Raw genomic sequence first — 11,191 nt, 5'->3', positions numbered from 1 at the left:
TGCATGAGGGAGAAACAGGGCCACAGAAGACACTACTTGGTTCACCATTTCCCCCACAGCCGAGCACACTTGACAGCACGTGGAGAGCCTTCTTATGGGCCACCCACCCAGAGAACCTAGGGAACAAACTGTGCGCTGAACCAAAGGAAGCAGATTAACTCTGCTTTCCAGAATTCATAAATTTTTTAAAATAGTTTTTATTGTGAGAGAAGATAGTCTCTATACACTTAGAAAAATCCAGACACAAAGGGAAAATAATTTCCCCCCTTTGACATCTGATCCCCACACAAAGGAAAAAGAACTCCCCCTAACCCACTCCACAGCGGAGAGGCAACCACAATTACTCAACTGCACATGCTCACACCTGCATGTACATGTATTTTCACACCTTTTTAAAACACAAATGGTGAAATATGACGTTTTTTTCAAGCACAGCTTGTTATTATAAAGGAACATAATTCTCTAAAAATTAAGTTTGCTACAGTTTCAAATTATTTTTAATAATCAGTCACTAACAGAAAAAAGGAAAGGCAATTTTATTATTATACATGAGAAAATAAATCACATTTAAACACAGACATAAAAACAAGAGACTCATTTCTCATCTTTAAGGTGTTTCTTTTCACTAGTTTCTTCCATGTCAAAAGTGAATGGCTTGTCATAACCCATTAGATGGTCATAGTCTTGGGGGTTTGGAAAGAGACCTGGATTAACTAACAGTGATTTTGTTTTAGCATAAAATGTGGTAAAGACATGCGTGCTGCTTGGAATCTTCACATCCTTCTGGTGAAACACTGTACTCGTTTCTGAAAGCACGACATTGTAAGTAATGGCTTTATAAGTGTCTGTTGTGGCCTCGTGGTACAATCGAATGACGTAGCCTTTCGTAACAAAGTGAAGTAGTACTGGAGTGATCACTGTAAAGCTTCCTATGATGCCATAAAATAAGATTTGCAAAGGCAGACTTCCGAATATGATATTATTTTGTGCAAAAATGTACGGTAGAAATGCAAGGCTGATCATACTTGTAGAGTAAGAGAAACATTTCACACCTAAACAGAAAAACAAGGGAGAGGATTAATACTTTTAAATTTTACAAAAGAATCAAGCTATCCAATTAATTTTTGACCTTTCTTACTATATCAATGTTAAAACTACAACAAAATCAAAACACATATACATGTTGTAACAGTTCAGGCTCTGTTTTATGCACTTTATGTATTTTATTCACAAAGTCTATAGAAAGCCCTATAAGATATATACATAATCATTATCATGAGGTAATTTAAGAGATGAGAAGAAGGAGGAACTTGCTCAGGTCACATAGCTACCCAGAGGCAGTGTGTTGAGGCGCCAACCCAGGCCATGAGACTCGAGTCCAGGCTGTTGGCCTCTCCAAATGGGAAATCTGCTTTAGGGTTAACTGGCCTCTACCCCAGCTCCCCAGTAAAAGATTTAATATTATTCAAAGGTTCTTATGATTACTATAAAAATCAATACAGTTGGCAGATTATCAAATAAAACTCTATTAACAAGTACTTCCCATATCTAATATCAAATCTTCAAATGTGGGTTTGACTTTATCAAGCTAAGGTCCTATTAAAACAACAAATTAACAAAAATAAAAAATGACACCAGTGGATAACAAATATATGAAAATCATCATATTAGAAAAATTAAAAATCACTGATTTCTGAACTATACACTTAAAAATGATTAAAATCACAAATTTTGTTATATATTTTACCACAATAATAAATTACTTTATATGTAAATTTCTTAGTTTGAATTATACATTTAACATGATCCCAATAAAAATACCATCTGTTTGGAAAATTGACAAGTTGAGATCTTAGACAAATTGATTATAAAGTTAATTCAGAAAAACAAAAGGAGAAAAATAAAAAGGGAGGTGTTAGATACTAAAACACAAGACTATAATTAAAATAGCATGTCACTGGTGCTTTAAAAAGCAGATAGATCAATGGAACAAAATGGAAAAATCTAGAAATAAACCTCTTTGTATGCAGTAATTTAATACAGAATAAAGATCAATCTAAAATAAATGGGCAAAAGTGGTGTTGGAACAACTAGATCACCATACAGAAAAACAGAAAATTCAACCCATCCCTCACACCACATACCAGAAAAATTCCAAATAATCCAGAGACTTAAATATAAAAAATATGATAAGAAGTATAAGAAGAAAACATCTACGAAGTCTTTTATAATCTGAGAATAGGAAAACTTCTCTAATTATGACTCTATTACTGAAGCAACTGGGGGTAAGAGTGATAAATCCTATTACATTTAAAATATACATAGATATGAACACCATAAGCAAAGAGACAAATGAGAAAAATATTTGCAACTTGAATCATAGAGTTAACATTCCCAATATATAAAAGGTTTCTAGTTTATGAGAAGAAAAAAAACAACAACTCTAGACAAGCATGCAAGAAATATAAGCAGCCCTGGCCGGTTGGCTCAGCGGTAGAGCGTCAGCCTAGCGTGCGGAGGACCCGGGTTCGATTCCCGGCCAGGGCACACAGGAGAAGCGCCCATTTGCTTCTCCACCCCTCCGCCGCGCCTTCCTCTCTGTCTCTCTCTTCCCCTCCCGCAGCCAAGGCTCCATTGGAGCAAAGATGGCCCGGGCGCTGGGGATGGCTCTGTGGCCTCTGCCTCAGGCGCTAGAGTGGCTCTGGTCGCAACATGGCGACCCCCAGGATGGGCAGAGCATCGCCCCCTGGTGGGCAGAGTGTCGCCCCCTGGTGGGCGTGCCGGGTGGATCCCGGTCGGGCGCATGCGGGAGTCTGTCTGACTGTCTCTCCCTGTTTCCAGCTTCAGAAAAATGAAAAAAGAAATATAAGCAGACAGTTCAGTGAAACAAAAATGCACGTGGTCCTTAAATAGATGAAATGATGGTAAACTTCAATCATATGAAACATGCGATAATAACCACAGTTTTTCCCCAAACTGGCAAAAACCAAAAATTTGACAACATACTCTGTTGGTAAGGCCATAACAAAGCAGACAATCTTATACACTGCTGTTGGTTGAAGGCTTAATTATTTTGCATCAGTAATTTAAAAATAATTCCTTCCTCCCACAGCAGTTGCCATGCCACTGGTATACACGGGATACTATGTGGACCAAGTTGTCTCCTACATAAAAGCCTCTTCGGCCCTTCCAACTACCTACTTCTTTTTTCCCCATTACTTTTGTCACATTGTAGTAGGCTGAATAGCATCCCCCAAAAATATATGTCCTCCCTGAACCTCAAAATGTGAACTTATTTAGAAATAGGGTCTGTGCAGACAATTAAATATTGAGATGAGACCATATTGAATTAGGGTGGACTCTAACTAAATCCAATGAGAGTATCCTTATAAGAATAGAATAGGACAAACAGACACAGAGAAAGCCATGTGAAGTGGAACACAGAGATGAGTTACGTAGCCACAGCCAAAGAACACAAAAGTATTGCTGGGAGCTACCAAAAGCTGGGAGAAGCAAGGAAGAACACTTCCCCAGTGCCTTCAGAGAGAGCCCAGTCCTGCCAATACCGACTTCAGACTTCTACCCTTTAAATCTGTGCGAATAAATTTTTATTGTTTTAAGCAACCAAGTTCATGAAAACTTATTACAAGAGCCCTAGTAATCTAATACACACATATACTTCATCTTGCCTGGATTGAAGTAATTGCTATCTTTCCAACATATACTAGGCTTTCCCATCTTCCTGCCTTTGCTCATACTACTTCCATGCCTGGGATGCCCTTCTTTCTCAACTCTTCATGCTTAAATTCTACTCATCTTAAAATGGGGATACTATGACATCAGTGATTATTTGTTGGTGAATTATCAAAAACTATTAACTAAAAGGCCTTCAAATATCTTTAAACTAAGACCCATTTGGTATCTCGATATCTTAATGTCTCTCGCTTAGTTTTACACAGAAATAAATGCTTTTCCCTCAGTTTCTACATAGAATATTAACCCATGATAAGTATAGAAAGTAACTTTCTATTATAATACTGAAAGAACATTAAATTCCTCAACAAGTTATAATTCAAGAACTTTGAATACCCTGGATAGCTAAGCTCTTCCACAAATACTACATCCTTCCCACACCAAAATTAATTCCTATTAATATTCTCTTCTAGAATGGAGTTCAAGTGGGAACATGAGAAAAATTGATAAGCCTTCTCCGCATTTGAAGGAAGTGTCTGTTCAGAAGGAAGGGCACGACGGGACACTGTTAAAACAGCTCAGTGGCATGCATCAAGGTGCGCCAGGCCAGGGGCGTAACCTGTGTCAATGGCCTAAGCATGTGTTAACTTCTGAAGAAATTTCTAATCACTCAAAATTGATTACTGCAATAACTTTAGAACTCCACTCAATAGTGATAACCAGTCCTTATTCCTAGAAAGTTTTAAATAGCTAAAACTGTACTTTAAACATACTCTAGTTCATGTTACACGCTTGAGAACTTATAGATTTCCAGAGTAAATTTGAGATGACCGGTTGGACCAGCATGATTAAACACACAAATGCAGATGTAGGCGCTGAAATCCTATGGCAGACTTGGTCACAAAAAATAATCATGCAGATAGTACAGTAGTTATACATTTTTTAAGATTATAAGGAGATTCCCAAATTCTCTGGACCTTCCCTACTAAATTGTTCCATACTAAATCCTAAATTATAATCTAAGGAAAGAGAAGCTTTAAACTTGTAGTAGTTTAGCATGTTGTCTTTTCCTTCTCCATAACTCTACCACCTGGAAAAGCCACAATAAACATGTTTGTTAAAAGTTCTAAGATGACCTGAAAATGTAAAGAAAAGTATTACATGCATTAAATTTTAATTGCCAAATTTTTAAATATGAAATAAACATCTGTTCTTCTCAAATAACTACTCTTTAGAGGTATTCTTTCTTTTTTCTCCAGATATTCAAACATTACACAAATACACACTTTCTGTTGTTTTATTTTGTTGTTAAACATCCCCAGAGGTGACCAAAGGAAGAAAGCTTTACCACCCAGCCATAACATCACAAAGTCATAACAGACTTCAAAATCTATTTTGAATCTAAAAATGCAAAGATCTCACCCTCTAAATCTTACAACAAGCCACAGGAAAAAAATTATAATCTTAATTTTTCCTTATGTCTTGTAATTAAGAGGTGCTAACATGGTAACACATGCTAAGAGCATTCTTTTACAATTAAAAGGAAAGAAAAAGAAAATATCCTCATTTCTGATTACCCACCAAACACTGTTCGAGCCAGATTCCCAGTATAAATCAGCCTTCCATCCTCTGTTTTTTTAACTTGTGTATGTAAGCATCGAACACATCTTTCCAAACAAACAGGTATCTATTGAAACAGAGACCTTTATAAGTAAGTACATAATAAAGTGCATTTAGTCCAACTTTTAAATAAAAAAAAAAAAAAAGCCCTGTTGGGTAGCTCACTTGGTTAAAACATCGTCCTGTTAGTACAGAGGTTGCTGGTTCAATCCCAGGTCAGGGCACATACAGAACAGACTGATGTTCCTGTCTTTCTCTCCCTTCCTCTCCCTCTAAAATCAACAAATAATTATAAATTTTAAACAAATTAAGATAATGAAAAGAGAAGTTGGCCCTGGCCGGTTGGCTCAGCGGTAAAGTGTCGGCCTGGCATGCGGGGGATCCGGGTTCAATTCCCGGCCAGGGCACATAGGGGAAGCGCCCATTTGCTTCTCCACCCCACCCCCCCTCCTCTCTGTCTCTCTCTTCCCCTCCCGCAGCCAAGGTTCCATTGGAGCAAAGATGGCCCGGGCTCCTTGGCCTCTGCCCCAGGCGCTAGAGTGGCTCTGGTAGCAGCAGAGCGATGCCCCGGAGGGGCAGAGTATCGCCCCCTGGTGGGCAGAACTCGCCCCTGGTGGGTGTGGCAGGTGGATCCTGGTGGGGCGCATGCGGGAGTCTGTCTGTCTCTCCCCGTTTCCAGCTTCAGAAAAATACAAAAAAAAAAAAAAAATTAAAAAAAAAACAGAAGTTGTCACATGAGATAAATTAAGGAATTCTCCCAAATAATCTACAGTGCTCAAGAAATCAAACTGGCGCCTTAGCCGAATAGCGTAGTTGTTTAGAACATGGTCCAGAAGCACAGAGGTTGCCAGTTCCATCCCCTCTCAGGACGCATACATCAATATTCTTGTCTCTCTCTCTCTCTCCCCTGCCCTTCTCTCTCACTAAAAATCAATTTTCAAAAAGTGAAGAGAAAATAAATCAAACTGGCTAACACAATGGCTTTCCTCAATTCCAGTCATAAGTAGACACATGCTAAGCTGGAGTCTGAAAACCTAGGTTTGAATCCCAGCTCCAAGCCTTTTCTTTTTTTAACTTATTTTTATTATTTTAATTTTTTTACTGATTTTAAAGAGAGAAGAAGGGAGAGAGGGAGAGAGAGAGAGGGAGAGGGAGGGGGAGAGAGAGAGGGAGAGGGAGGGGGAGGGAGGGAGAGGGAGAGAGAGGGAGAGAGAGGGAGAGAGAAGGAGAGAAACATTCATCTGTTACTGCATGTGCCCTGACCGGGGATCAAATCAGCAACCTCTGTGCTTCAGGGAGTCGCTCTAACCAACCCACCTATCCAGCCAGAGCCCAGCTCCAAGCTTTTTAAATAGTGTGACATTAAACATGTAAAAAGTTTACTGGCATAGTTTCTTCTATTCCACTGTTAACAAGAACATCACTCTCATTTGATTGTCAAAGATTTACATTCATCTGCTCTTCAAAAACTAAAATTAATTTTAATAATATAAGTAACACACTGAAAAACCAGACGGTGTCAAGTCCAGACCATTTTAAAAAGATTCTAAAAGAAAAAAAAAAAAAAGGAGTAATTCTTTCCCTAAAGGCCTTGCGTCCCTTGTTCTTTTTAAGGAAATTTTCTTTGAAATCCAACATCAAATTTCACGGGACAAGAGTTCCCCCAAATATCTGAAAATAAATTTCACAGCACATACACTTCAAAAGGCATGCCTAATTCCTTTCTGCTGAAATATAACTAGATTTCAATTCCCATGTTAGGCATTTCTTCCAAAATTTCAACCATGTCTGCTAATCCTGACATTTTACAAGACAGGATTAGAAGACAATTTATTCAGATTAAAATGAGAGGGCTAACGTCTCCATTCCCTCCACCCGAGAGCAAAAGACTTCCTAAAAACAGAACCACTTAACCAAGAAATAGAACTCGAAGTCAGGTTATCCAAATTCTCAGTTTGGGCTCCAGATGATGCACGCACTTTTGTTGCAAACTGACCCTTCCCAGCTTCTGCTACCGGGCATTAGAGGAACTAAATCTCGATAAACCCGCTGTATTTGCAACCACCTGTCAAGTGCTTGGGACCACCCAGAGAACAACTGCTTTCCAGCGGACGCTCCTAGACAAGCGGGCGCCGTGTCCCCCGGGACCACGGGCTACCCCCGCCAGCCGAGGCCTGCTCCTGCGGACCCCGCAGAGGGCTCCTTCCGAAGTGAAGCCTGAGCTGTCGGGAAGCCGGGGCTCCCCAGGTGGACGCTACGCCCACCTCCCACCCTTACTGCGGCCCGCAAGCCCTCCCACGGCTAACCTGCGGGGGCACCGGACGCCAGAAAAGCGCGGCTCCCCGCAGCCCAGCGCTCCCGCAGCGGACCGGGCCTGAGGGTCTGCTGCACGAAGCCGCCCCTGAGACGGCCGCCCTGGGGCCTCGGAGCACGGTGGCCACCCATGGCACCGCCCTCTTCCTGCTGAGCCGCAGTCCAGCCGCCAATGAGCCGCCCACTGCCAGAAGCATCATTCCGCGCAAAAGAAGCGGGGACGAACGGTGCTGCGGCAGCCACGGGGAATGCCAAAGGCCGGCCTGGGTGAGTCGCGCATGCCCGGTCCCTTAGAGGCCCACCGGGCGGGATTGGCCACTGCCCGTGCGCAGAATCTGCGGCCCGCCGGCAACCTTCCCCGGTAGCGCGCGTTCCCTGTCCGCGGAGTTCTGAACCCGCTACACCGCCCCCTCCTACCGCAACCCGCCAGAGCTCCCAGTCAGCGCACGGGGCTTCCCCCTCCCGGTCCGACGCTCCGCGTGGCCGTGTGAAAGGACTGAGGAGAAAGTCATGCACAAAAGACAAAGACTGGAAGGCAGGGGTAAAGCTTTCATTCTCGTGGGCGTCATTTTTTAGGCCCCCAAAACTATTTTCTTTGCGGAAAATGATTCTAACCTCTTGGTAGAGAGGAATAATTAAGGTGACCAATCGTCCTCCTTTAGGGAGGATAGTCCTTCTTTTGTAAGTTCCGTCCTCCCTGGAAAAGTGTCCTCCTACATGTTCTCCTTTTTGATATTGGAAGACTAATCTGCAAATGTCCGTATTCGATCGATGCAGAGTTGATCCATTGCGTGTGAAGTGACATATTTGTATCTAAATGAATACTTTTTTTATATAATTATTAAAAAATTAATAGGCATGTAAGCATAAAATATTACAAATGTTTTCATTATGCATATATCATAGTGTATTGTTGCAATGAATAAAATGTTTCTTCTATTTACGATATTGTTTAATTTATTTTTGTGCTCCTTTTCATTGTAAAAAAGTTGGTCACCTTAGAATAATACTTTATATGATTGGAACAGAAATGGTAATGTAATGCAACCAGTGGGTTGATAGAAAATAAATGGAACTCATTCACAGAAGGTTGATACTTGTTAAATTTGCCTTAGGGAATCACATACACACTCGTTCACTTGTTAAAGTGGTATTAAGCATCCATTATCAAGACTAAGCAGATACCAAATATAATTGGGAATCCACAGTACTCACATAGTATAGAAACATCTATAAATAAGCTAAAATATAATGCTGTAATATAATTAAAATAACCAATTCACAAAATGCTACAAAGCCCATAAAACATGATTCATTTGGCCTCAGAATGTCTAAAGGCCTAATGTTCAGCTTAGTCTTGAAGGATTAACATCCAACTAGTAAAAACACTTTCTGTTTACTATTGAAGAACCGTTTTTGCCTCAATATGTTAAAATAATATCACCTTGGCAACTCCGAATCCTGTCTACCTTTTTCTAGGTACCCAAAAGGATAAAATTATACTACATCTTTATGAAAAACTTCATACTGAAAGTTATCTTCCATTTACATTTTTAAAACTCTAAACATGGCCCTGGCAGGTTGGCTCAGTGGTAGAGCGTCGGCCTGGCGTGCAGAAGTCCCAGGTTCGATTCCCAGCCAGGGCACACAGGAGAAGCAGCCATCTGCTTCTCCACCCCTCCCCCTCTCCTTCCTCTTTGTCTCTCTCTTCCCCTCCCGCAGCCGAAGCTCCATTGGAGCAAAGATGGCCCGGGCGCTGGGGATGGCTCCTTGGCCTCTGCCCCAGGTGCTAGAGTGGCTCTGGTCAAGGCAGAGCATTGCCCCCTGGTGGGCAGAGCGTCGCCCCCTGGTGGGCGTGCTGGGTGGATCCCGGTGGGGCGCATGCGGGGGGGGGGGGGGGGGGAGGGGGGAGTCTGTCTCTCCCTGTTTCTAGCTTCGGAAAAATACAAAAAAAAAACCCTCTAAACATGTAATTCATATGTATACAACATCAAATATCCAATATTTTACTTGATTCAGTTACATATTTAACTTTTGCAGCTCATATAGTGTTTTTCTCTAATGCTATTAAAAATTGAACTGAGGCATATTAAAAATTTTGAGTTTGAGTAAAAATTTATTTAAATCAGGCAGTGCCAAACTGGAGGTGGTTAGGAGGGCTCAACTGACAGGGCTAATGGCAAGGTTTTTATAGAGAAGACGCACAGGCAAAGCAAAGAAATTGTTTTATTGGCTATAACTTAAGCCATTACGTTATTTGGGGAAGCCTAGTTGGCTGTTTGTGATTGGTTGTCCTTATCCTTGAGACAGTTACAGAAATTGATTCTGGCTGAGGCTTTGGTTTGCTTACTAGGCTACCAAGTATGAGAGTAATCTCAGACTAAAATGGCCTTCTCACTTTATTCCACTATATACTGAGAAAACCTGCATTTTTATCTTCTGTTAAGCTTAGTTTCTTCCTACAGATACAATCAGCAACTAAAAATAACATTTGGTCTACTCAAAGTTTCTAAATAGGTAAAATGAAATCATATTTTGAAAACTGTGCTATAAAATCATAGGGAATTTTTATACAATGTTCAATGGATTTTTGAAATCTAGTAACTGAGACATTTATTGAATGTAAACTACTTGAATGGGATTTTAGAATACTAAGGCTGTTTAAAAAAATAAGCTTTGAAGGGAGAAATAAGGGATAGAGGAAAGAAACAAAAACCTATTCATGTTCAGGACAAGTGTGGTGATTGCCAGTGGAGGTGAAGGAGGGTACAGCAGGAATAAATGGTGATGGATGGTAACTGAAACATAACTGGAGGCAAATAACAAACCTGAAGCTGTCCCTGCCTTGGGCACATCATGAGAAGGCTGTGTTCTTTGAAAAAGATAAAAATGCTGGGAAAAATAGGAGACAGTGGTAACAGAGGAAGACCAAACAGGAGATAGATTGATTCCATAAAAGAAGCCATCGGCTGAGTCTACAGGAGCTGAGCAGGGCTGCTGAGGACAGGACATTGTGTATGTCACTTATGCATGGGATTGCCAGGAGTCAGAGCTGCCTTAACGGCATGTAACACACACTATATATTTATATATAGAAACATATATATAATATCTAACACATGTGGTGTACCAAGATGTATTGTAGAATTGGGCTTCTTGAAACCTATATAAGTGTGTTAACCAGTGTCACCCCAATAAATAAAAGCTTTGATTTCCCCAATTGTATCATCTGTTCTATTTAAAAATGAAGGCTGACCTGACCAGGTGATGGCACAGTGGACTGAGTGTTGGCCTGGGATGCTGAGGACCCAGGTTCAAAACCCCAAGGTTGCTGGCTTGAGTGTGGGTTCATCTGGCTTAAGCACAGGCTCACCAGCTTGAGTGCAGGGTCGCTGGCTTCAGCGTGGGATCAGACATGACCCTATGGTCATGTAGGCTTGAAGCCCTACATGACTGGCTTGAGCCCAAGGTCACTGGCTCGGCTGGAGCCCCCCCATCGAGGCACATAGTATGAGAAAGCAATCAATGAGCAACTAAGGTGACACAACTATGAGTTGATGCTTCT

At 41.1% G+C, this 11,191-nt stretch overlaps 1 protein-coding gene across 1 annotated transcript; it reads right to left on the bottom strand.

Annotated features, from left to right (window-relative positions):
* Positions 1-517: 517 nt before the first annotated feature.
* Positions 518-7,927, bottom strand: TMEM70 (transmembrane protein 70). Its single transcript, XM_066264690.1, has 3 exons — positions 7,620-7,927; positions 5,275-5,380; positions 518-1,052 (listed from the first exon to the last, which is right to left on the bottom strand). Exons 1-3 carry the CDS (start codon positions 7,824-7,826, stop codon positions 595-597), a joined length of 771 nt encoding a protein of 256 aa, XP_066120787.1. The 5' UTR covers positions 7,827-7,927; the 3' UTR covers positions 518-594.
* Between the last annotated feature and the right edge of the window lie 3,264 nt (positions 7,928-11,191).

Source organism: Saccopteryx bilineata, chromosome 3, assembly GCF_036850765.1.
Source record: "Saccopteryx bilineata isolate mSacBil1 chromosome 3, mSacBil1_pri_phased_curated, whole genome shotgun sequence".
Taxonomy (NCBI): domain Eukaryota; kingdom Metazoa; phylum Chordata; class Mammalia; order Chiroptera; family Emballonuridae; genus Saccopteryx; species Saccopteryx bilineata.
Note: the sequence above shows the minus strand (reverse complement) of the source record. Positions and strands in the feature narration are given on the sequence as shown.